A 21,263-nucleotide genomic window follows, 5' to 3' on the forward strand; every position below is an offset into this window, starting at 1 on the left:
TTCATATTATGAAATCGCCATTGGTCGATTTCTGACAGGCGCAGCCAATGAAAAAAGCCCAAGGGTATATTTTACACTAGTGACATAAACGCAAAAGCATTACATGAACGAATTCTCTAAATAACAAGCGAATTACATGATAAAATCAGAAGTTCAACTTTTGACGTTGTTTTGATGATAACTTTTATTTTATTTGTCTTTTGATGACTTTTCATTTTCCTCAGTCGATTCCTAAATAGCTATATGATGCAGTTTTAATTCATTGTTTGGTTCGGCTGTATATGACTTTTGTATTGTATCCTTAGAACCATTACAACGTCAAAACAAGCACAAAAGACGTTGTAATGGTTCTAAGGGTACAGATTCGTTACGTTATATTCATTGTCAATATAGATACAATAATGATTGAAGGATAGTAGACAGACATTCATTTAAAGTCATGGTGTTTTCTATATTCAGAATGCATTCATATTGACAAGGACTACAATCTGAAATGTCAATAGTTTAATAGTTACTGACTGTATGATAACATTTTAGATCATTTAAAAAAATGATCCCGTGTCTTGTTATCATGACGATTATAAAGATACAAATATCTGTTTATTTACTCAAAAAAGGCTGCTTATTTATAATTCATTAATTTTGCATTCGCAAAAAAACAAAATGAAGATGACTATGCCTTTGCATATCTCAAGTCAACGAGGAAAACGATGTTAAAGTTTTGATTTTTTATTTCAAAGCTTTATCCGAAAACTTAAAGTTATTCTTCGCCTGCACATGCTATGTCGGTAACTAATCGAAAGCAAAGCATAGGCTAAACACTTGAAGAAAAAAGTGTTAGTTAATTACAGTCGCATAACACGCCATATGCTGACGAGAGCCCTTATCATACAAACCAAGCCGATCGAACGCTCTCCTCAATACCAATTGTCTCCCAATTCGTTGGCCCGACAAACTCCAACACCAGCTTTTCATGGGATAATTTGATAATGTAAGAAGCTAATTAATTGGTCATTGATGAACGCTCACCAGGGACCTTTCCAGCTTTGAAGAGGATTGATATCAACCCAGAAGGGCTTAATTATATATCTGGATTTCAGCATGAACTGGTTCATATTAGATATTGCAATAGTGACTAACACATATTTCCCTATCACAGATGACGTAGAAATTAACATTGCCCTTTTTATGCTTCTCAAAGAACCAGATGTACATGATCCGGTACTTATCATGACAACCCCGAACATCCGGTTGCTGAGAAATTCATGTAACGAGTTTACAAGTTTATCTATTTTCCTCAGATAGATCAAAAGGTATCGCATGAGACATAAAACACAACAATACAGTTCAATGGCGAAATAGACAGTAAGTATACCAAACATAATATATATAATCTGTAATGTATGCTTTCCAAATTTTCTATATTTCATATTTTGTTTTAGATATGTCGTGAAATGAACTATGAGTTTAAATAGTGTACAAATACTAATTTTCGCGGGGGATTTATTTTCGATAATTTCGTGGATACTCATAATCCACGAATTCCTATGCCCACGAACTGTTAAAATGAGTTTGATAACATTTATTCTGCCTACCAAATATTGATCTTGAATATGTACAAAAATTGGGCCCAAAGAAAATATGTAATTTTAACAGTATTAAAAAATCAGGGATAGAATAAAGAAAAATATGTAACGCAGAATTTAGAAAAAAGTGTTTAAAAAGTTTTCATTCGAATAACAAGCTTAAAACATCAACTGCAAAAAGAATATATTTAACTAACATTCAATAATGGGATTTAATAGTATTCTATTAATCATAATGAAATTTCAAGTAAAAATAAATCAAATAAATTTTAATTCCTGTGATAATTCAGATATGAAAGATAAATCTTAACGAAATTATGTAATAATTTATACAATTACTTTGATATTTCTACACTATAGGGATGAAACAATATCTGAACTATCAGAGGACACAGTACGAATTTAATTATGAATAGATTGTCAACAATAATCATATTTGATGTTAAAAGTTTCTGTGAACATAAGTAAAACTAAGGGGAGACGAGACTTACTAGCATGTGTAGATAAACATGCACTTGAGTTTGGTTTTATGTACACCGAAAACGTAAATACAAAATCCGTGGAGCTAAGGGGCGAGGACAAATCTGTGCCTGTACTTTCTTACTCGTTAAATGTATTTCATTAGCTTAAGCCCCTAGCAACACGGACGATTGTATGGTGAAGTTAAATAAAATATTTGTTTAGCCTACATGGAATGTTAAATCGTTATTGGAAAGTGCTACTTACATGTCTTTATACAATAATAAATCGGTTGTGACATCAGAGACACAGTTTCGTATTTTCCCGACACAGAGTATTGTGAACAGTGTACAGTGATAATACGGACTAATATGGTGAAGTACATCGATTGTTCTGGTCTGTATATTATCTCCATTGTGTATTTACTCAGACAAGAAATGACAAGGAGGTTCTACGGTAACATATTCTGACAGCAACATTATGTCATAGAGAGAATATGTTATCATAACATCAATCACCCGTTTTAACTTTGAAAGAAAGTGTAAAAAAAGGCAAATACCAGCATGTGAATATAATCATCATTCAAACTCAGATTCAATAAAACCAGGCCAAAATATGACAAAAGAAAGCTTTACACAGAGACTCCGTAAAACGCACATGAAAAATAAGACCAAGTGTTCCTGAAGAGAAAGCGTCTTCTGCTACATAGACGACGCTTGCCGTGTAAATTTTGGTCAATCAAAGTAAATAGTGTCAGGTTGTCAACTGAGAACAAGGTATACAACAACGGAACTAACAGGCTAACTAATGAGCATCAAATATGTCCAGCTTCATATCACACAAAGAAATAGAATGTTTCTCAAAGAGATCACCTTGACGGCCGTAAAACTTCCCCATAGCGTATCTTTAAAGTATTATTGCTGCATTTCGGAAACAAAGAGTTGACTCGTATCATGTGTATAAAAAGTTTTAATAAGATTACTATTATTTGAAATCTAGAGGCTCTGGAGAAACATCTATTGTGATTTGTTCTTAATTGTAATTGTACAAAAGACATACCAAGGGAAAACATCTTTCAATACCAATTTTGAAATAATTACAGTAAAGACAATGAACTAAACTGCATCATACAGCTGTTTCATCCTTTTAAGCTTCGTCAGTGCTGATAAAGGCCTAAATTTTGTAATCTTAGAGGCGACCGACGAAAATGAAAAGTATCAAAATCTTGCTTGGACGGTGCTCTATAACTCTATGAATTTTGTAATTTTCATATGTCTGATCATTTCAAAAGAGCAGCGATGACTTCAGCTGAATCATTAAATGGTGCTAATTGTACACAGCATTTCATGATGTAAGGAAACATTGAACATTTACATACGTTTAAAGTATTTTCATGACCTTTTACTCTAGTGCAAACCTAATCGCCATGTATTAATATCGATAAATACAAACGTCGAGGTTTTCAAGCTTCATCTTGGGACCACGCAACGCAACACAAGTGTAAATGTTGTTGAGATCCACAGTTTATCACATTTTGAGAAGTAACTGATGTAGAACGGAATGGTGTAAATGTATAATTAGATAATTCAATGCCAGTGTTATTCAGCGAAGTTCATGAGATTACTTAAGTATTGGTTAGAATATAGTTCAATGTTTCATTTGCATGCAATGTGTCATCTAGTACTTTATTAAGTGGTCATTTTAGAAAAAATGTTCCGGAGAGAATTCAAATCAGAAATTTTTTTGATACGGAACTCCATTTGAAGAAAAAATTTAAGTCAGATTAAAAAAAAAAAAAAAATTCATACGGAATTTCATGTTCAGGAAAACTTCATGTAAGAAATTCTTTCGATACGGAGTTCTATACCCGGAGAAAATTCAGGCAAGAGATTCTGTTGATACTGGATTTGGTGAGACAATAGGATAGTTTTTTTTCTGTTATACGCTTCAAAAGAAAATCAAAATTAAACCACATAGCAAACCATAATTGGTCGACAATACACGGTGATGTGTAAAGTACAAGAAAAGAAGGGAAATTCCCAATGTTGTGAATTATAAACCCATTAGTCACTTAACACTAATTTTGAAACAATCTACATTTAAGCGATTTTACATTATCCCGTAAAGACTAGCCTAAAATTGCTCTAGCCATTTATTTGATTGCCTAATACTTTTTTCGCACAGGACCTTTTTTATTTGTCTTTAATAGCAGTAAGACCAATGCCCTTATAAAATAAACATACCGTTCCTCGGCCTCCTACAAAACCATTTAACTTGATTGACTAAAATGCGGTTTAAATCTTTCATCGGTTGTAGTACAAATTTGTTTTCAGAACGTGCAATGACAGACACCAGTGGTTATTTGCTCGTCGCGAGCTTTGTTCAGTAATGCTATTGAGGCGACCAGGGAAATCCCAAATCGGGAAAATATAGGAAAAACTAACGCACATAAAACCAATGGCCTTCTTTGACTCGGAGCATGACCATTAAACTAAAAGATCAGCGTTCTAATAATCTCGTTGAGTAAATAGTCACTTTAGTTTGTCCTTGATCAAATTAATAGAAGGGACCGGCCTATTATAATCGGGGGCATCTATCTGATTAAGGTGATCAAACTATCGTTAAACGTTTGGGACAAAGCACGAGAGGATCGCTTAGGCAGGAATCAATTATGGCAGAAGTGAAGCGATATGGCTTCCACTGTTCTCCGACAATATCCGGCCTCGCAATATTGCACTAATTCCTAGATGACAGATGGGAAAATATCCTGCTGTTAGAACCGATGAAGAAAAGTTATCTCATCTTCAAGATAGGCTGTCTCCTCGGGTACTACTTTAAATATTGATGAAGTATCGGAATTTAATATGGTTGGACGTCATCTAGATATTGTGGTAGTGGTATGTTTATTTAATTTACTTGGACACCGGAGATTTGCTGTGTTAATGCACATCGAAGGGCACGATGAGTGGAATAGCGGAAAATTGGCTTTCGGTTTTCTCGTGAAGGGCTAGTCATATCGAAATACTGGCATCTTATCGACAATGTTTACTGTCTGAAGACCATAAACGGTTTGAAACCACAATAAAATAATGATTTATAATGTTCCATGAACGGCTTCGCCTATTACATACTTAGAATATGGCTACGTATCATTTTTCGTTATGACGTAATGTACATCATTTTTTTCCTGAACAATATCAATTTTGCTGTCTTGTTTAGTCGTGGAGTGGCACAATGGTACCGATAATGGTCTGTGTCTCTTAAGTTCATACCCTTGCCTTAGTTCATATGATAAAAACCTCGACCTTGTGAATATTTCATACCGAAGCATTGTAATGCAATATACATTGGCACGTCTCAGTCGTCAAAGTTGGACGATGGCTACTATCTGGAAATATTAATCATGATAAAGAAAACCACCACAGATACTAGTAATGCATGATCTGAGATTTTATATGATATAAACATTCGATGCTGATTATTTGCCGCGTATTGAATACAATAAAGAAACATAAATAACTTTCTTGTATACAGTTTAGCACGAAATTGACATCATATGTTTATATCAACGGGTTTCAAGGTTTAGAGGAATCGATTGTACTATCATCTGAAAAAAGCTTGCTTTTGAGAATTTATTTTACTTCCTTTTCCTTTTTATTGATACTTAAAACATAAATATTACGAGAATGTCATTTAATGCAATTTAACATTTTCAGATATTCACTTAAAAAAACATCGCGAGAATTTACTTTAAAAAGCGCAAAGCCGCGAATAAATTTTCTCACAAATATGTCTTGTTCTACAGTACGTAACTTCTTATGGCCACAACATTAATTTCATTCTTGATTTGTTAAATTTACGTTAATAAGTGCAGATAATCATGTTGATGAGTTTGGGAAAATGTATCTTCGAAAGAACACATCCTACAAAAATTTTCATAACAAGATAAAATAACCTTTCTTTAATCATCTTATGTCATCGGTTATGGAATATACTTCAATATTTTCGCAAAAATAAGAACATAAAAAACCTTTACCCCACTCGGGACAAGAATCATATGGCGGATTTTGTTTTTATTCAAGTAAGCTTTTTCATTTCACTGTTGATCGATCTTACAGTTGCGGTTCTTGAAAAATGTATGAAATACTTCAAATTTTGAAATGTGTAAAATTGGGTGATATAGCAAAATATACGGACACTTGCAATGAGTTGAGATATATATATAATAAAAACTATATATATTTGCTTTCAACCTCAATCTGAACATGTGATTAAAAACGTTGTTGAGGCTTTGATTTCACCCAATGTAGAGAAACTTTGACAACGTCGATTCTGTTTATAATCTATTAGCATGAGTAACGACAATGTAGGATCCGTCATTCACATTCTATGGACTGCGAAAGATGATGCGCGAAGATAGCTCGCTGCTCCAGGGAGTCATGATTTAGAAAAAGAAAGGTAGTAATTGATTTAAAATATCAATTTAGCTAATATGAGATTAAAACCATTACAGTCCTTCAAAATAATAACGTTATGTTAAAACTTCATTTCTACAGGAGCACAATAGAACAGCCACGTGACTTGCAATAGAAAATAGAAAAATGTCTATCTGGGCATGTAAAGGAAAAAGTGTGCCATTGAAAATCTGCAATTAGAGTTTATTGATCGTCAGATAATATTTTCCAAAAGAAATTAAGACTATATCATATGTTAGAATACCTTTAGGGGAAAGCGGAAATAATCATGTGTTGTAATTAGATTAAATGTGCTACTTACACTTTCCGTGGAGAGTTTGTCGTAACGGCTCCTCAGGGAACGCTTAATTGTAAAAGCACTCTTATTCAATCATTTCCAAACGGAATGACCTAGGATAGAAAAGACAATCTGCAATATTGTTCCGTATTCTATTCATATATCATCATCATTAAAAAAAGTTACAGTTAAACTTAGCTTTCATGATCGTTCAGGAGTTCAAACTTTAACATAAACTCTAATTATGAGAATTTATAAAGATTATTGATGAAGCCAAAGAACGTTCGTATTGATCACGTCACTGTACTGATATACCGTGTAATATGGTCTTGTCACGAAACCATATGACATACGTGAAATAGTTTTATTTTGTTCATATTGACGTCATATATAATCGTAATGAGTGACAACCATGGTAGACATGTTGATTTTCACTATAATATGAATACTCTGAAAGAATAACCAATGGTTATATAATAAAACTGCTTGACGATGTAGTTCAATTTTTCATTTGTCTCTACTGCTACGGTATCTTATTGTTGATTGTACTAGAGAAGGTAATATTTTTTGTATGTTTCGTTAGATAATCGAGGTAGATGTCGACAACTTATAAACTCACAATACACGGTTTCTAGAGCAACCGATTCATGAAGATCATGGGGATTGAGTTAGATTTACAGACTGAGGCCTTCATGAAGCAAGAGGCGCTTCACCTGCGCTAACACGTGGTTTTATTTGCCTTGTACTGTTTCAGAGGTCCCCTTGTTAATTTTCCTTCGTTCATTTTCCACATTTCCATCGAACTTCTGTTTGAATTATTCAGATTATGTTAACAAGTCGGTATTTGTTGTTTTTTATTTGCCATCTGTTTGATCTCATTTGCCAACGACACTGACGTCATTAGAATGTGCTGAAATAAAAAAAAGAAGCTGAATTTAAACAATTACTATAAAACAGTAGGATTTTGTTCTGACTGCATATTTCAATCTTATGATCCACTGGTGTACGTTGTTATATCACAGATAAGATCCACGTCTACGTTTCTTCCCAAATCACATCATATCGGCGATGATATAATTTCCCAAAGTGATAATTATCATAAAACATTCCGAGTTTTCTTCTGGAGAACATTAGCTGATGAATATGTTCACCCTCCCAAAAGTTTGAAACTTAGTATGGTATTTATAGGTTTGCTCAATTTGTGTTTTAAATGAGTGAGTTTATCGGACATTACTTCCTTCTTTTCTTACATACAGTGATATAACAACAAAACCCTGCTCACAAGAACAGACTCTATACTACAAAAAGGTGAAAAATGTTAAACAATTAACAACATTAACTTTTTATAGAGCTACTGAAAACGCATGACAAACCTGACATTTAACCAAATTGTATCTCAATCTTTTTATCAAAGGATAATCTTTTCATGAAACCAGCTACATTGCAATCCCAGATAGGTCATGACCACTGTTTGGAATTCGCAAATAATGCTTAATAGATTGTGTGGCTGTGAAACATTTTCAATATCTTAGAGAAAACTATATAAGTATTAAAAACCTTCTATACAGATTTACAGAATTTACGTTTTAGTGTCAAAACAAAATTCCTTTTTGATATGTACATAATGTAAGATTCCGTCAATATTTTGCGAAATGGTGTCTGAGTTTTAAGTGCATGATTCTTGCAAGATTTGTTACTTTTGTTCAATGACACGCATATTTAGTCTTTAGAATCAACAGAAACGCTTGTCTGATACAGAACTTAACACCAAATCATTTTCAATCTTCAGAAATGTTTATCGCAGATGTTTTGAAACTCAGAATAAGACACCACTGTGTACAATCAAGAAACATACAAAGTCGGCAAACCTAACGACTTAACGCTAAAGTAAAATTGAAAAGCAGTATCTTCTAAAAAAAAACCAGCTGTTACATCAGACTCCTAAGGGAAACTGAGACCTTTTGAAAAACAACAAAATCAAATCAAAGTAGAAATAATGTTTTAGGTGGGTTGATTAGGATGTTGCGTTTTCACAAGTGCTTATAACACATGGCAGCATTTCCCACTTACGTTGCAATAATAGAATATTTCACCAGTCACCTTGATCACTTGTGACATTGCTACAAGAGATATACTTATTTCAGAAGAATCGGCTTATTTCATATCACAGACTAGGAAGTCGTAGGCATTAATATAAGAAACTTGTTGGATAAAAATACTTTGTGATAAGAGCATGGAATACAAGAATCATAGAATAACACGACTTTCCTATATAGTAGATAAAATATGCTCTGAAGTTTAGGTCAACATGAATATATACAACAACACAATCAAATGAGATTTGAAAGCTAGTTTTCTTGTTGATTTTTCTTGCGCCATTTGCCAGACGACAATCTGTACACGAAAAAATTAAAACATTACACCGAAAAACGAATTTATTAAGAAACCAGGATATTGTCTTCGCATAAATGCTGGCAAGTGACCCAAATTATATTGTATAAAATGTTTGCTGTCCCAGTTATGTGTATATGAAGCGGAAGGTACTTGTTTTTCTTAGATTTCTGTTAATTGGTTTCTTTGATAATTTGTTTTTCTCACATCCTTCTATGCGTTTAGCACCCGCGAAAGCAAAACATTATATTCTTTATATTCTTTATTCTCTGACTAAGATAACTAAAAGACGATAGTTCTTACGACTGACTCATGAAAAAGTGAGCAGTAGAGGGTTAACATGTTGTCATTATACATAAACAGGTCAAATGTCACGTAACTATGTCCTGGTAATTTGTCGTTGCAATTGTACTTAAAAGAATGCATTCCGTATGAATTGTTGCAGTGATGTTCGTTATCAAAGCATCAACCGAATTTTAATACGTCGGAAAAGGGCTTCACCATTTCTTACTGACAGTATCATTAGCTACAGTGTGGGCTGTAACGCTTTTACTTAAACCTCCAATCGGGCTAGCACATAATGCTTAGCTGTTCCCTCAGTTCCGACTGACGAAAAAAAGTCAAGAGGATTTAATTCAGACTATTGTTTTAGTGAAACATTCGACATTCGCGGCATCATGGCAAGTCTCCGAGTGGAAAACTACCAATATTTACCTTGCTTTGAATGGGATTATTCGAAGAGAGAGATAATAGCATTGTATGTTTTTTTAACAAACAATTACTTCGAAAACTTTCGAAAATTCAAAAAATGAAAGAACCCATCAATGAAGACAACCAGTTTGCAGTTAAAACCATTTCGTATTTTTATCATTGTTGTTTGTTCTTTGAATAAATTTGTTAAATTCAGAAACTCGCATTGTACTGAAATTTCAAAAGAAAGTGAAAGTTAACGAAATGAACACAATTCAGTCATTCGTTTAATAAGATTTGAATCATGAATGCGTGACTGTGTCGAGGAAATTTCATAGAACTTTAATCAAACCATTCTAATTATAATGATTAAGGATACACTTAATTTGAATATTATGATATTGGTGGATAAGCATATTGTTGTTCATATAATGTGGTCAATAGCGACGTTACATTTGAACTTCATTTAACGCTTGGAATTCGTATAGTCGTCATCAGTATATATAACAATGAAGTCAGTACTATTTTATTTGGAGCTCAAATAAGACGGCGTTTGAAGTACATTGTTTTTAGGGTCACTCGACCTGTAATGTCTATATGTAAGAAGTAAATAAATGAAGATGAGGTTATGACAATTTATTTTGCCAATCCTAAACGTCCAACAGTAAACCGACAATCCGAATTGAGTGATCCCTAATCAAGGGCAAGCTGACATATATCCGGAATGTTTTATCGTATGTAATTCTCAACACCACCAATTTCTTCTCCAAACGGCAGAGATTTTATAAAGGTTGATATAACATGTGTTGTGAGGAAACAGTAAGCCTTCCTTGCAACTTTATTTCTGGTCCAATTTTACATCATATTATCTATTGGTATATTCAAACGTAATCATTAAGTAGAAGGGGTCTTACCATAATCTTTCATGATGCGAGTTTCGATGGTCAGTTATCAAAATTGTTTGTCTTCAATGAAGATAGTTAACTTGTCATTAACCAAAAGTTGCCTTAAAGTTGATAAAATATGTGCTGTTTTCTTTGTTATACTTTAATTTCATTCTGTTTTGATATTGTCACCAGTGCTCTTAAAAAGTATATCATATTTGTAATTTATGCAGTCGTCAAATTTGAAAAAAAAAAAAATCCCGTAATAAACCATAATCTTCCCTGGCTTTGAAAATAATAACTTCAGCGCCCTCTGTAGTTGTTTTTGATCTATTCGATAAGACTTTTTCAATAATTTTCCCCTAATTTTCTCATATATTTTCTATATCACATAATCAAGCCGCCGAAACATGCGTGTTAAGGATTCGTGTGCCACTCTCCTTAAAGAAATCTTTGCATCTTAGGCGTCAGCGTGTGTCGGCTCCCGTACATAGGAACGTACAGGGACCCAACACAGTCTACCGATAAGGATGCCCTCCGGCCCGCCACGAGTCAGCAGCCAGATCGATGACGTATAGGCCAAGGGCTGTGTGATATTTATTTCACTTTTAATAATTGTTTATTTAACTTGGAGATACTGCCTATTCAATTGTCTGCTCGAACAGATCAGATGGAGTTATAACCTAAAACTGTACCAGCGTATTATAAGGCAATAAAATTGATATGTCATCTCGATCAATAGCCTCACGACCGCCGGATTGATAGAGACTAGAGAGTAACACTACTGCAAAAGGCAGGGCCACTCTATCTGTGAGATCTCATGGTAATTTAAAGGGTTTTAATAGTCAGTGGGAATGCCAAATTTACAAGTGCTTAGCCTAATGTGATTGACTGGACGGGGCTATATCGATCATTAAACGGGCAAGGCAAACAGATGTCCTATTTGTCGACTTCTATTGAACTTAATCTTGTCAGGGCGTGGCCGAAGCCCGGAGTGGGCCTGAGATAACACTCCACTATAACACAACTGTTTGTCATTTTCTTTCATTATTTGGTAAATTAAAGCATTTAACTGTCTGACTCGGCCATATCATCATCATCATCATTCCCCCTTCTCCTCCCAATCCGCTGTATTAATTGACCCGACGAGAGGAAACGCTTCATTCTGTAAAAGGAGGCTATAAACAGAGCCCGGATATTTGGCGCATTAGAGCAGAAGTCAAAATGGCAGAAGAAAAATTCGATATAGACATTGCAACACACAATGAAGTATACGCGCGGGTCGGTGTTGAGAAATTAAATATTGAAAGAAGTAACCGATTACCATTTCAAGGTATGCCACAGGAAAATAGTTTACCAACGCCCTCTAGTGGAGATGAAGAGGATGTGGATAAATACGAAAATAACTCTCCAAAATGCAGGTATGATTCTTCACACCTTTCCTTTGGGATTGATAGCATCTTGAAACAATCAGGGAAAAAAAGACACGGAAAAGTCGGTGAGGAAAATGAACAAAACTATGATGAAAATGACAGACATAATATTAAAAACACGAATAAAATGGATGAAGCAGCATATTCTCGTTTGGGAGGAATGGACTTAACTTTAAAATCTGACCAACTGGAGGATCACAAGGTTCAAACTCCAGAGACCTTTTACACGATAGCGAACCATTTGACAATGTGGTCACTTCGAGATATCAACAAAGACAGATTTGGTGGTATGTATTAACACGAAATTTGTTGCTTTTACAAATGTGATATTAAATCTATATGACAACGTTGTAGCATAAATTTCATTTAACGAAAACAGAAATATCTATAAAATACGACATTGTCTAATATTAGTTAATGGTTAAATATAAAGCTGATTTGCTGTTGTTTTCGTTATTGTTGTTTTGTTTTCTCTCTCATTGTACATATGTAATATAAATATTTTCCTACAGCATAATGCTGCTGATATGTGTTGCTTTCTGATACTTTTAGAATGATCAGTGGATTGTAATCTTGTATTTATCACCTAGACAACATTTTACAAAACCGCAACGTCGTATTCAATTTTTCACTTATGTAAACACATTTTTTTTTAAAACATTCTGTGTCTTTTTTATTACTTCTGAATGATAATAGCACATGTATTGTAACTCTTTTGACCTCAGTCTGAAGTATTTAGCTTGTCAATGACAATTCATCTTCGTACGTTTGGTGATTACATTCCAATTATTCTTATTTGGAGTAACACTATGCCTCTGACTTCTTGTAATTATGATTTTTATCTAGTTTACTCTGTGTATTCCAGACTTAATAAAACTTATAGTCACGAAAAGGTGATTGCATCTAATTATAAATGTATAGCATTATGAATTTAATTGAGATAACCTTTACTGTAAAACCATGTAGTGTATTATATGCATAAAATTCCGTGGCCACATAAAAGATAATTCCCCAACACGAATCATGTTTTAAACGCTTATATTTATTTTGTTATTTTGATATCAAAGTTCAGTCAATATTCATTTGTGAAAAATCAGGATGACAGTATCGAATGTCTAAGTTTTCATGTTTATCTATTCTTAGGAATGCAAAATAAATGATTTTATTGATTAACTTATAATTGATGGCAATGGAAATACACATTCGTACATCTCTATATCTACGCAAAAATGACGTCATAACATGCTATAACAAAGTGTCAGTTTCCAATTGTTTTAGAATGTGATAATTCGATAATGCCTTAAGTGTTTTAGTGCATTTATTCCCAAAACAGAAAGTTAAATTTCGTGTCATTCCTTCGTTGAATCATGTAGTTAATAAAATACATGGCATGTGTACTGTAATAAATATCTGCAGTGAACAAACCCGTTCAATGCTTGACGGATAGTGCGTGGTGAAAGGTTGTAACTTTTGTATAAGAACGATAAAATTAAATATTGTTTTATGTGAGATCAACATAGACGTTAAATAGTGCTATTCATGATTTCTTATCATTTTCCCATGGAGATTCATATAAAAAATAATCAACTGATTTTTTTGTCATTTATTACTTGTGAGAAGTGATTTGTTTTAGTTATTCTTTTTAAACTTTAGAATTAAATATATATGAATATATGTATCAGCATTGCGACACTATCGCGCGGAACAAGTAACTTCTTAGAATATGTTATATCAAATTAAAAGAACTATTACAATGCAACAACGTGGAATATCAATGTTTAACTAGTGAGTATAATGACATATTTTTCAATGTAAAAAAGAAAACGAAATGATCATTTAGATATGAATATGAATAAGACCGAAAATAGTTGTATATTTATAAATGTCTGGGCAATTACACAATGTTATAACATCAGCATATGCATGTTTGGTGAGTCAAGTTTGCTGTAGCAAGAACTATGATGTCACAAGCTGTGACGTCACAAGTAACAATCAGATGGCGAAAAGGAGAAATTGATTTTTTCTGCATTTAACTTATTTAATCAATCAATCTAATCAATAAATATTTAATTGATTTTAAAAGTGTTCTAACAAAATAAATTAACCAATCCTTATTCATTTTCCTTTGATATAATTCTTCAAATTATAGAAAGATCATTTCGATATGCTCTTGATACGAGAAATCAAATTTGCTGGCAACAAATCAATATTAAGTCAAGGCATCATTACTCGCGTATTTCATAAGCGTTCCTTAACCTTTGTGTTGGCGCATTATTTGGAATGTAATCCGTATAGTGCCTAGATTTACTAGTATAATTTATCAGTTTGGATCTAATACAAGTCCAATACATAACTTCACTAATACTAAATCAATGTACGTTAATGTTTTGTGGTAAACGATAAAAACAGTATCTTTATTAATCATTGACGATGATAAGCATCGTGATTCATTTCAAGCTCAGCCTATATTATACAATACATTTTCGAATTAATGGAATATTTAAATATTAAGTTAATTTAAAAAAAAAACATTTATCTGTTTTAACTTTAACACATGTAAGTGTTTTAATGATTAATTACAATATAATTACCAATCATAAGCATTACTATCAGTTTCAAGGAATAAAGATGAGAAATAAGATAAACAGCTATTTTCATCAAATTATCTAAACACAATACCAAAACATTTCATGAAATGTACTGGCAATCTCATCGATCATACAGTCACAGCTGTACAAAAGAATCAAATCTGATCTCTTAATGTATAAGGATAAGTTTCATAATTTAACTTGAAACACCATATATAATTTCCCTCTGTTATTTGGTTGGAGTATAACAACTATTACTTTTCATCAATAATAATAAATAGTTATTTTTCACAAAAAGAAGACGACATCTTAGCATACATATGAGTACACAAACGAGATAACTTGTTAGATGTTTTCACTACTTTACTTCTTAGTTTCCTGAAATTTAAAATACCAATTGAAATGTATGTGTATCAAGAATATCAAGAGTCTTACTGTGGCAAAAATAAAATCATTTTAGTTAAACAGTGTATCAAAGATGACATGTTCCCCATGCGCACATGTAAATCAAAATATTGTATAAAAAGTTAACGAAGTATTAGCTTGCCTTAGCATAAGCAGAAAGACATGCTCCACGTCCATTTTGCATAAATGTTAATCTCTCAGATGATGTCAAAATGGTTTGATCACATAAGCCGTAATTTGCTCTTCGTGAATGTGGCAATTTATTGACTGGAGTATTAATTACGGTCATTTCGGATGTTGAACAGGACCTCATTCCGATATATCGCAGACGAATCAATAAATCTAAATATGTTTATTTAATCCTTAAGTTGTTTACTTTTATATCGTTTTACTTACTGAACTACACAAGTAACAATTTTATATTGTTTTCTAAAACGTCTGTGTTTGTGATAGGAATAAAACGAGTTTCATAATGCTAATCTTTAAAAAAGTTTCTCTGTGTTCGTAAGTTATGGTATAAGTACCATAAATTTGCATCAAATTCTATCGTACTTATTCGTACATGATCAACTAGTGCGTTTTTTCTGATTATTTCTAGGTGCCTCTCTTTTGATACATACATTTTATTGATTTTAGATTAAACTCTTTCTGACCTAAAAGACTAAGGTGTACAAGTCCGATAAATATATCCGTTGATATTTTAATTCGCTAGGCTACGGTAAACTCAAATATTCTTGGTTATTCCAGAAAGGTCTTGATCATGGAAACTTGATTTCGTGGATAACTATAGCTCAATAAAACCCGTGTGTATAGTTTGTTAACATGCGATTTCGTAACAGTAAATACGAATTCGATCAAAATAAATCTCCCACGAAAATTAATGATTTTACAGAAATTAATATGTTTGCAGTCGTATTGCTTTTTCCTCTCAAATGTAACGCTACACCTTGAATACCATAGCTAAAGTAGAAGACGCTTACTCTCTAGGAGCCTTGGGTCTTATTTCCCTTTTACCTAGTCCAAGCGTTACGATGGAAATATTTGTTGCCCCTTTTTGCTGATTTTAAATGTAGTTAGGACCGTTTAACATCGATATTGTTTTTATTTACGTCTAATTAGCTTCAATAGCAAAAACGTTTTTAACATAAATATGTGCATTAATAACTTGCATTTATGTGTTGCGTACTTGCAATTTAGATAACATTATTCTTTTAAATATGCTAAACACACTTATTTTATCACACGACATTCACGCTATGTAATTTTCCATTTTTTATATATTGTTGGCTGATATGACTCTTACATTCTGTTTGACAGTACAGATATATTTGTTTTTAAACGATCCCGAATGCTTGAAATATGTTTTTTTAACATTAATGGTAAATTTTCTGATGATTATTAAAGATCTTTTAAAACAATTTTGAACAGTAATGTACATTCCATCCACGTTTAACGGCTTTATACAAATAGTCTTGAGGTAGATGCATTCGCGATCGATCAATACATAATTCGTCTACAGTACCAAAGTGTACGCAAATATATTTAAATAGCAACAACTAAATATAGCCCGTTCTTATGATTATCGAAAGACATCGCTTAAATCATTCGACATTTCACGAATTTATTGAATTATAGAAGTAGTGAACCTTCCCATCTACACCTTAACGCCTGTGTTTTTCTGCCTGATTCTAATGATCTTAATTCATCTTCTAGAATTCCACGATTTAGACACCTAGTATCCCAGAGGAGTCCTGGAAGAACAAAATAAATCCGTCTTGAATTTTTCTAATGCTAAATTTGTACTGCAAGGTGCTATTCACCTTTGTGTCTGTCATATAATTATTTGTAAACATTTTCTGAATATGGAGCTATTTCCTTCAAGGTTAAATCTAAACACAAATTTACAGTTTTTAGATTTTGTAAAATGTTTTTTGTAATTGAAATTAAACTGTCTGCGTTGGGAACAGGAAAGTAAAGAAGAGGAAAAAAATTGTCGCGAAAACGAATTAATTTTCTTTAGTGGGAACTTGCGAAGAGGATGTTGCTGGTATAATGATATAATAAAGCAAATTATGTTTAGTCTTTGGTAAAACGTTCCATCAATTAAATTGTAAGTATAGTTGCATAGTGCTCTTTTAGGCGATAGGGAAAAGTTAGGAAACCGAATTGGTCAATTTTAGTGATATTAAGGTACTGCTTTCCTGGTATTGAAGGATGAAATAGATGAAAATTATATTAAGCATAGATCGTAGCTCATTGCTTGTCTTAGATAATGAACTTAGGTTATAAAACACAATTGAGTTTACATCCTAGTTTATTTATCATATTAAGAGCTACACTTATATCATAGGATAATATTAAGGGTACATTCTAGTTTATTTGGTTATAATGATAAACACTTAGTTTATTTATCATATTAAGAGATACACTTATATTATAAGATGATATTAAGGGTATATCCTAGTTTACTTGTTGTATTAGGACATAAAGTTCTGTCACATGTTAACAATAAGGATACATTTTATATAATTTATAGTATTATTTGATATTTTTTTCGTAAGATGATATGAAGGTTACGTCCTGCTTTTTATATTGTATTAGAAGATAAACCTATATCATAAGATTTTATTAGGGAGGCAGTTTATTTATCACGATAAGAGATGAACTTATATTATGAGATTATATTAAGGTACATCAGAGGAGACAATACTATTTTTAGCTTATTTGATTACATTAAGGGTACGTGTTCAACCTACGCAACTGTGGCGGCAACTGCAACAGTGACATAATTTCACAGATTTACGCCTTTATTTAAGAAATGCAATCTTTTTAGAAAGTGTTGACCATGTTGACATTATCATAAAGAATTATACGAACTTAAAACATTTTAAGTACCCTTAATCATCAAAGACTTTTCAGCATAAGGTGCATTTATGAAAGGAAAACATATCATGTTTTTTGTTTTTATTTTTTTTTTTAGATAAAAAAATAGTCATTGTGTGGGGTATAAATTCGAAGATATTAATTTCAAGATGAAATGATAACTATAATTTACACAACCTGTGATTAATATAATGCTAGATCGCAAATGATAAATGATTTCAATTACGCGTAAAATCAATATTAATTCATTCATTACTTCGTTTGGAACATGTTTTCGTCAGTAAAACATACAAAGCTGAAAACGAAACATCGATTCATACATTATTTGAAAGGAAATTGAAAGTCAAATCACAGTTTTAAAATAAGATCAACGATATTGATTACAAAATAATGCTGTATTTAGGGAAAATATCATCATGATGTAGTTAATACACATTCAACTGGGAATGCCATATAACAGCAAATCGTAAAATGTTAGAGCTTATACCTTAAGGTTATACCAAAGACACGCGAGTGAATACCACCTTTAAATACAAATTTAGAATTAGATAGAATAGAGCTGAACAATTATTTAAACTGCATCATACAGATGTTTCGTCCATCAAGGACTCAGTTTTGCTGGGAGCATACATTTTGAAGCCTAGAAGGCGACCGAGATAATTTCGTATTATTTGTATGGTCATAAATCATATTCTCGAGGATGAAGGGAACTTTCCAGCAAGATGTTGCATCTACTTCATCTAATGTTGAATTTCCCCAACAGGCTTATAGGTTTAAACACTTAAGGCCTCTAGCACTAGTTCAGGATGGACGAAACTGCTGTATGGTGCAGTTTGATTTATCCTTTGGCTCTACCGTATTGCCTTCTTTGCAAGCCTTCCAAAATGCACACTTTTATTAGTACTTTAATCATTGGATTAATGCGAGAATGTCCAATTGTCACAATTATCATACTTCTTGGTTCGTGATCCTTCTTTTTTTTTTAGCCAAACAGTTTAAAATTTCGAGGTATGCAAATTTCGACTACGACTATGACAACGAGAAGAATTTTTTTATAATTAATTCATTGTAATTGTAATCCATTATCTTCCTACCCAGTCAGGAGGATAGGTCATCCCTACCAAAACAGAACACCCCCAAAACGGAAGAAACCTAGGACATCATTCACAAGACTACAAATTATGGAGCTGGAGAGGCGATTTGAACAGCAAAAATATTTGGCTTCGTCCGAGCGATCTTCTATCGCTAAATCTCTCAAAATGTCGGATTCTCAGGTGAAAACGTGGTTCCAAAACAGACGCACAAAATGGAGGTAAGGAGTTATCCCACAGCGTTTATATAAATGTAGTTTTGCTTCCGTTTCCCTCAAATCTCTTTACTTTGAAGACGTATTAAGCATTGAGTTTAGAAATTGCATTTCTCTGGGACCTACAGATGGTCTGTTACTGGAGCCTCTAGTCCGATTTCATTATATTGAAATGGACAACAAAACATTGAATCGAAACATATTTTCAAATCTTATTTGAGACAAAGTCTGAATTTTAAACAAATCGTCCTTGGTTGAATGCCATTATTGGTAATCGGGATAACTTTATGGTTTTTGTTTAGATAACTTTGAATGAAGTTTGATTCAACAATCACACCTGAATACATGTATACATGTTACTAAATGATGTTAACATTTATCTTACACTACATGAGCCATGCTATGTGTTATCAGTCATTATGTCTAAAATGATGTTTGTGTGTTTTCAGAAGACAGACGGCCGAAGAAAAGGAATTAGAAAGACAAGCTGCCAATCGACTTTTGCTTTCATTAGGGCGTTGCACATCAAAAGGACTTGTGTTAGAGAACGGCGTACAGTTATAAACCTTATTGGAGAGCATGATATTAAGACGATTATGTAAAACGTAATACACATTTCTTGTGATTGAAAATACTTTCGATTTTAATTAATTATTATTAATTGAAACAATCTGCTAGCTATATTTACATATGTCAATGCACAATAAAATTGAAATGAATATATGTTTAACTCATTTGATATAAAAATAGCATCAGTGACACCTTAACATATACATGAGAGTAACATTCCTCATATCAGTAAGAGAGAGAGAGAGAGAGAGAGAGAGAGAGAGAGAGAGAGAGAGAGAGAGAGAGAGAGAGAGAGAGAGAGAGAGAGAGAGAGAGAGAGAGTGTGTGTGTGTGTGTGTGTGTGTGTGTGTGTGTGTGCTTCATTTATTTTTGGAAGATATAAGAACATACCCTTGGGCTACAATGGTCTTGTTCACGAATACTACATCATTGCTATTTTAGAAAAAAAAATCCTGTATTTGGTTTATTTATTCATTTATTTTGTTTTGTTTTTTCCGTAAGATGTTTTGTTTGTTTTCTTTTGTTTTTTACACTTCATTCAATTTTGTTGACTGCAATAAGTCAAATTTATTTCCCTATTGATGTAAATGAATAGTGAAGAAACGCATTTTTGTACTCTCTTGCAAAAAATAATTTCATTATTTTAACTTCATTATGGTCTAAATAAGCAAATTAAGGTTTGTTATAAAATTGCATTTAGATGTAACTTGTTTTCTCTGGACCCAAGAAGTGAAACAACATGTGAATACAAGAGATGTAGAATGCATTGATGCGTTGAGGAAAAGTTTGAGATTTACGATCGTCATAGTGATCTCATTGAGAAATGTTCTACTTCTTTAAGCGGCAAGAAGCTGGACGTATTTGATGCTCATTAGTTTGTCTGTTTTTTCCGTGGTTACATACCTTGTTAGCCCACCATCTAATAGATGGTGGGTTATTCAAATCGCCCTGCGTCCGTGGTCCGTGGTCCGTCCGTCCGTCGTCCGTCCGTCCGTAAACAATTATTGTTACCGCTTTTTCTGGAAAAGTACGGGATGGATCTTTCTCAAATTTCATATGCAGGTTCCCCTTGGTCCCTAGTTGTGCATTGAACCTTTTTTCAGCTGATTCGCATTCAAGATGGCCGACAGGTGGCCATCTTGGATTTTTGAAGTAAAAGTTTATTACCGCTATTTCTGGAAAAGTACTGGATGGATCTTTCTCAAACTTCATATGCAGGTTCCCCTTGGTCCCTAGTTGTGCATTGTACCTTTTTTGAACTGATTCGCATTCAAGATGGCCGACAGGTGATCATCTTGGATTTTGGAAGTAAACGT

General features: G+C 33.0%; 1 protein-coding gene across 1 annotated transcript; it reads left to right on the forward strand.

Annotated features, from left to right (window-relative positions):
- The first annotated feature begins 11,986 nt into the window (after nt 1-11,986).
- LOC132552360 (homeobox protein ceh-19-like) lies at nt 11,987-19,941 on the forward strand. The gene is made up of 3 exons (XM_060216521.1): nt 11,987-12,482; nt 19,170-19,383; nt 19,827-19,941. Exons 1-3 carry the CDS (start codon nt 11,987-11,989, stop codon nt 19,939-19,941), a joined length of 825 nt encoding a protein of 274 aa, XP_060072504.1.
- Nucleotides 19,942-21,263: the final 1,322 nt, after the last annotated feature.

This window comes from Ylistrum balloti, unplaced genomic scaffold (genome assembly GCF_031769215.1).
Source record: "Ylistrum balloti isolate Yb309-2 unplaced genomic scaffold, AGI_CSIRO_Ybal_v1 Utg370246, whole genome shotgun sequence".
Classification (NCBI taxonomy): domain Eukaryota; kingdom Metazoa; phylum Mollusca; class Bivalvia; order Pectinida; family Pectinidae; genus Ylistrum; species Ylistrum balloti.